Below are 6,034 nucleotides of genomic sequence, written 5' to 3' on the forward strand. Positions count from 1 at the left end.
ATATTGGTTAATAAAATCATATAGGTTTCGAGTACACAGTACAGTAATATGTCATATGTATATTGCATTATGTGTTCACCACTCAAAATTAAATTTCTTCCCTCTCCATATACTTGACCCCTTTCACCCTTATCTATCTCTCACCACACCCTTTCCCTCTGGTAACTACTGAACTATTGTCTGTGTCTTGTGAGTTTTTATTTGTCTTGTTCATTTGTTGCTTTCAATGAAACCATATGGTTCTGAACTTTTTTTGTCTGACTTATTTCATTTAGCATGATGACTCAAGATCTATCCATGTTGTCGAAAATGGTAATACTTCATCTTTTTTAAGGCTGAGTAGTATTCCATTGTATATATGTACCACATCTTCTTTATCCAATCATTTATCTAAGGGTACTTCGGTCGTTTTTATGTCTTGGCCACTGTGAATAATGCTGCAGTGAATAACATGGTGCGTACATCTTTATGAATAAATGTTTTCAAACTTTTGTGGTAGATAACCAGGAAAGGGGTTGCTAGGTCATATGATAATTCTATTCTTAATTTTTTGAGGAAACTCCATACTGCTTTTCATAGTGGCTGTACCAATTTACATTCCCACCAGCATTGTGTGAGGGTTTCTTTTTTCCCACAATCTCTCCAACACTTGTTATTACTTGTCCTATTGATGATAACCATTCTAATGGTGTGAGGGGGTATCTCATCGTGGTTTAATTTACATTTCTCTAATAGCTAGTTAAGTTGAGCATCTTTTCATATGTCTGTTGGCTGTTCGTATGTCTTCTTAGGAGAAGTGTCTGTCTATTCAGGTCCTCTGCCCATTTTTTAATTGGATTATTTGTTTATTTGTTGTTGGGTTGTATGAGTTCTTTATATATTTTGGGTATTAGCTCTTATCAGAGGCATTGTTTGCAAACACCTTCTCCCATTCAGTTGGTTGCCTCTTTGTCTAATTGATCGTTCCTTTTGCTGTGCAGAAGCTTTTAAGTTTGATATAATCCCACTCATTTTTTTTGCTTTTACTTCCCCAAATTTATAAAATCCTCTCCACATCCAAGGTCTGTGAGTTCAGCACCTATGTTTTCTTCTATGCAATTTATTGTTTCAGGTGTTATATTTAGGTCTTTGATTCATTATGAGTTAATTTTGGAGTATGGTGACAGATAGCAGTCTAGTTTCATTCTTTTGCATGTTTCTTTCCAATTTTTCCAGCACTATTTATTGAAGCTTTCTTTTCTTCATTGTATATTTTTGGCTCCTTTGTCAAAAACTATTTGCCCACATGTGAATTTATTTCTGGGCTCTCAGTTTTGTTTCAGTGATCTGTGCATCTGTTTTTCTGCCGATACTATGCTGTTTTGATTTTTTTTGCTTTGTAGTATAATTGAAGTCAGGCAATGTGATACCTCTGGCCTTGTTCTTTTTACTCAGGATTTCTTTGACTATTCAGGTTCTTTTGTGATTCCATACAAATCTGATGATTTTTTTACTCTATTTTTTTTAAAAAATGCCTTTGGAATTTTGATGGAGATTGCATTAAATTTGCATATTACTTTGGGTAATATGGCCATTTTAATTATGTGGATTCTTCCAATCCACAAACATAAAATATCTTTTCTTTTTTAGTATCTTCTTCAACTATTTTTAATAATGTCTTATAGTTTTCCGTGTATAGGTCCTTCACATGCTTTGTTAAGTTTATTCCTAGATATTCTATTATTTTTGTTTGCAACTGCAAAAGGAATTGTTGTTTTCATTTCTTTTTCTAAATTTCATTGTTAGTGTATAGGAACACAATAGATCTTTGTATGTTGATTTTTGTATTCTGCAAATTTATTATATTTGTTTATTGTTTCTAACAGGTTTTTAGTGCAGTCTTGGGGGTTTTCTATATAGAGCAGGGGTCCTTAACCCCTAGGCCATGGACAGGTACTAGTCTATGGCCTGTTAGGAACCAGGCCACACAGCAGGAGGTGAGCAGCAGGCAGGCGAGTAAAACTTCATCTGCATTTGCAGTGCTCCCCAGTTCTAACATCACTGCCTCAGCTCCACCTCAGATCATCAGGCAGTAGATTCTCATAGATTGACCAGTCCCTGGTGCCAAAAAGGTTGGGAACCGCTGATATAGAGAATCATGTCATCTGCAGAAAGTGACAATTTGATTTCTTCATTCCCAATTTAGGTGCCTTTTATTTCTTTCTCTTGCCTGATTGCTCTAGCTTGGACTTCTGATACCATATGGAGTAAGATTGGTGAGAGCAGGCAGCCTTGTCAAGTTCCTGGTCTTAAAGGGAAGGTTTTTAGTTTTTCACCATTAAGTATGATATTAGCTGATAGTTTGTCTTCTGTGGCCTTTATTATGTTGAGGTACTTTCCTTCTATATGCACTTTATTAAGTGTCAATCATATATGGATGCTGTCAAATGCTGTTTCTGCATCTATTGATATGATCATTTGATTTTTATCCTTTATTTTGTTTATGTGATGTATCACATTGATCAATTTGTGCATGTTGAACCATTCTTGGTCCCCTGGAATGGATCCCAATTGATCATGATGTATAATTTTTTTTAGAAACATATAACAGTGACAACTATTTTAGACATCCAAGATATGTTTTAGCTAATCTAATTCAGAAAAAGGCAGATAACATTAAAATGGAAAATTAGAAATGATAAAGGAGAAGTAGCTGCTGAGAGAGAAAATTGGAAGGAACTATTTGCTGAAATCTCTAAAAATAAACTAGGAGATCTGAATAAAAGTTTATTTTCATAGAAAATATAAATAAATGTAAATAAATATGTATAATATATATCAACAATTATAAACAAAACTACTTTCACAAGAGTGACTACATTATCATAGAAAATACCTCCTAAAATGCCTCAGGTGAATGTTTTTTCAGATAATTCTCACATATATATTTAAATTCATCAATAGTTAAGATATTTTAGAATATCACAGTCATTTTCTTTTATCAAATGTAGTGGCCAACAGATAGGTGAAAATATGCTCAACTTCACTAGCTATTAAGGAATTACGGTATATTTTTGAAAAAATAGAAATTTTGATTTTCAAATTTATGTGAAATACATATAATATTTAAACTCAGATATACAATAACTCGGACAAATAATATACATATGAGTGGTGCATTCATTCAGATATTAGAAAACAACTGGGACTGCTTTACATTGATTTATCAAGGGATCCTTCTCTCTCTCATTAAGAGTCTCTGTTACAACTCCCCTCAGCCATAAGGACTCACAACTGATGCTCTAGATCAGACTAATGGCTGTCCTCAAACTTCTGCTATTGAATGTACCCATTTCTTCCACCATTAAGTATACAGTAAGCACATCCTCTACTGCTTCAGCCTCTCCTCTATCCTGAAAAATTCACTTCATAACCCTTTATGTACCTTCTGTTTTCTTTCATTAACTGACATATTTAGGTAAAATATATAGTTTATATATACTGTCTTTTATGCTTTCTTCTGGTTCCTTTAGAGCTTTTAAATTTCAGTTCTAGTTGTTTTTTTTTTGAAGTTGACATTCAATATTATTTTATATTAGTTTCAGGTGTACAGCAAAGTGGTTAGACATTTATGTAATTTACAAAGTGATTCCCTGGATTAGTCTAGTACCCACCTGGCACTATACAATATTATTGACTATATTCCCTATGCCTTCCATTCATGTAAATAATACTAAAGAATAGGGAAAGAATATACCAGAAGTGCTTGGGGCTGCTATTGTTGATTTCTGTAAGTCCATGGAGAAAACGTAAACCCAATCCATCACACAGGATGAGAAGAAGCTGGACACTCAGCCTTTAACATGAGGGCTTAGCAGCTGCTTCACAAGTGGCTGCTTTGAGGCCATGAGTGGGATGGAGAACTGCTGAAATCACACCAGAAGCCCTCTATATGGTCATCACTTTGGCCTGAGCCCAGCTCTGCTGAGCACCTTGACTAATGCCATTCGCACCTCCCTGTTCCTCAGACTGTAGATGAGGGGGTTAAGCATGGGAGTGACGAGGCCATAGAAGAGGGAGGCCACGTTATCCTGCTGTGGGCTGTGGTAGGCACCTGGTACCATGTACACGAACACTGCTGCGCCATAAAACAGCCCCACGACTGTGATGTGAGAGGAGCAAGTGGTGAAGGCTTTATTTCGAGCCTCCTCTGAGCGCATGCGTAGAACGGCCCCCAACACATGGCCGTAAGAGGTGGTAATGAGGGACAGGGGAAGAACAAGGATCAGAACCCCCGAGATTGACAATGCCAACTCATAGGCAGAGGTGTCTGCACAGGAGAGTTTTAGCAGGGCTGGCACCTCACAGAAGAAGTGGTCCACGATGTGGGAGGCACAGTAGGAGAAGTTCAGAGTGACAGAGGTCTGGATGGAGGCGTTGAGCACACCTGCCAGCCAGGAGCAGCCCACCATGAGCAAGCATACCTGGCGCCTCATAAGCACAGGATACTGCAAGGGGCGGCACACAGCAACATAACGGTCATAGGACATGAGGGTCAACAGGATGCCCTCAGCCACGCCCATCAGTGTGAGGAAGAATATTTGCGCTGCGCAACCCCCAAAGGAGATGGAACCTTCTCCCTGCAGGAAATCTGAAGCCATCTTGGGGATGGTGACCAGCGGGAAGCCGACATCAAACAGGGAAAGCTGACTGAGCATGAAATACATCGGTGTGTGGAGTCGGGAGTCCATGTAGATTAGGAAGAGCAGGACAGTGTTGCCCAGGAGGCCTACAATAAACATGGCAGCCACCAAGGAGAAGAGTAGCTGTGGTGACCTTGAGTGACTGAAGAGGCCCACCAGAAAAAAGTCAGAGGTCACCGATTGATTCATATCCCTCATGTTTTACATGACATAACTTTGCTGCAAGAAGAACAGGAAACCAATGGCAAGAAGCCTGTGTGGGGATGGCAAATAAGTTTCATTCCACTTGCCAATGGCCATCAATTGGTAGTGGCTGCCTAGAGTGCCATCTTGAGAGGAGTTATGAGGTCACAGCTGAAATCAGTAGTGGGAAAACAATAATCAGTTTGTGATATTTGTCACAGGCATGAGATGGGAGAGCAGTCACTTGAATCTCTGAATAAGATACTTGGCCACATCCCAATCGAGGGCTTCCCACTGACTCTTATAGTCCAAATTCTGAGGTCCACATCAAAGACATTAATACAGCCCTAGTAGAACATTTCAATAGCCCTTATCTGAGTGGTCCTGGGGCCAAATAGGCGTGAAATTCCGAAAAGGCTGGGAGGTGAAATAGGGGATGATGGAGCTGAAGCAACAACTCAAGCAAGAAAACAGAGAGATGGACCTTGATCCAAGTACCTGGATGAAAATCTGCAGCAAAGAGCAATGTATTATCAGCCAGCGATGGGGTCAAATTGAAATTGTGAATCTAGTGAGTCTGGGCCATAGAGGCACTTGAGTGACAGACAGCATTTTGGGGATCAAATGGCCTAGGGCTAGGTGGATGAGACAGTTATCAATGAGCTCAGTTATTATTGATGACTTAGTTGCATTGGATGGGAAAGTAGCAACCTGTGGGTAGTCTGACTCAATTTCAAGGACTAGAATAAAGCACCAGGCCTGCAAGATTGTGAGTCTCTAATAAATATTGCCTGAGTGAATGAGACAGACAAGAATGAGATGGACTAGAAAGAGCTGCAAACCTAAATCAGGAATACTTAAAAACCCTTGACAACCTCCAAGACCCCAAGTAAACTCAGATTGCGCTGGAATACCATACACTACACACAGTTCCAACAGTGAACAATGCAGAACCAGAAGAATATTTATTCCCAACTGTGGGTAGTTTGAGAAGTAGCAAGACAGATCATTTAAAGGCAAGTGGATTCTACTGAAGTCTTCGCTGGAGCTCTTTGTCCTAAGGCTGCCATTCTCACACAGATGACCTTCAAGGCTGTCTTTAATTATTCATTTTGCTGATTTTCCTATCACATTCAAGCCCTCAACCTACTATTCACCTACGCACTCAA

General features: G+C 39.0%; 1 protein-coding gene across 1 annotated transcript; it reads right to left on the reverse strand.

Moving 5' to 3' along the window:
- Nucleotides 1–3,938: 3,938 nt before the first annotated feature.
- On the reverse strand, nt 3,939–4,880 carry LOC105301934 (olfactory receptor 2Z1). The gene has a single exon (XM_011374804.1). The coding sequence runs from the start codon at nt 4,878–4,880 to the stop codon at nt 3,939–3,941; it is 942 nt and encodes a 313-aa protein (XP_011373106.1).
- Nucleotides 4,881–6,034: the final 1,154 nt, after the last annotated feature.

This window comes from Pteropus vampyrus, unplaced genomic scaffold (assembly GCF_000151845.1).
Source record: "Pteropus vampyrus isolate Shadow unplaced genomic scaffold, Pvam_2.0 Scaffold255, whole genome shotgun sequence".
In the NCBI taxonomy this organism is placed as follows: Eukaryota; Metazoa; Chordata; class Mammalia; order Chiroptera; family Pteropodidae; genus Pteropus; species Pteropus vampyrus.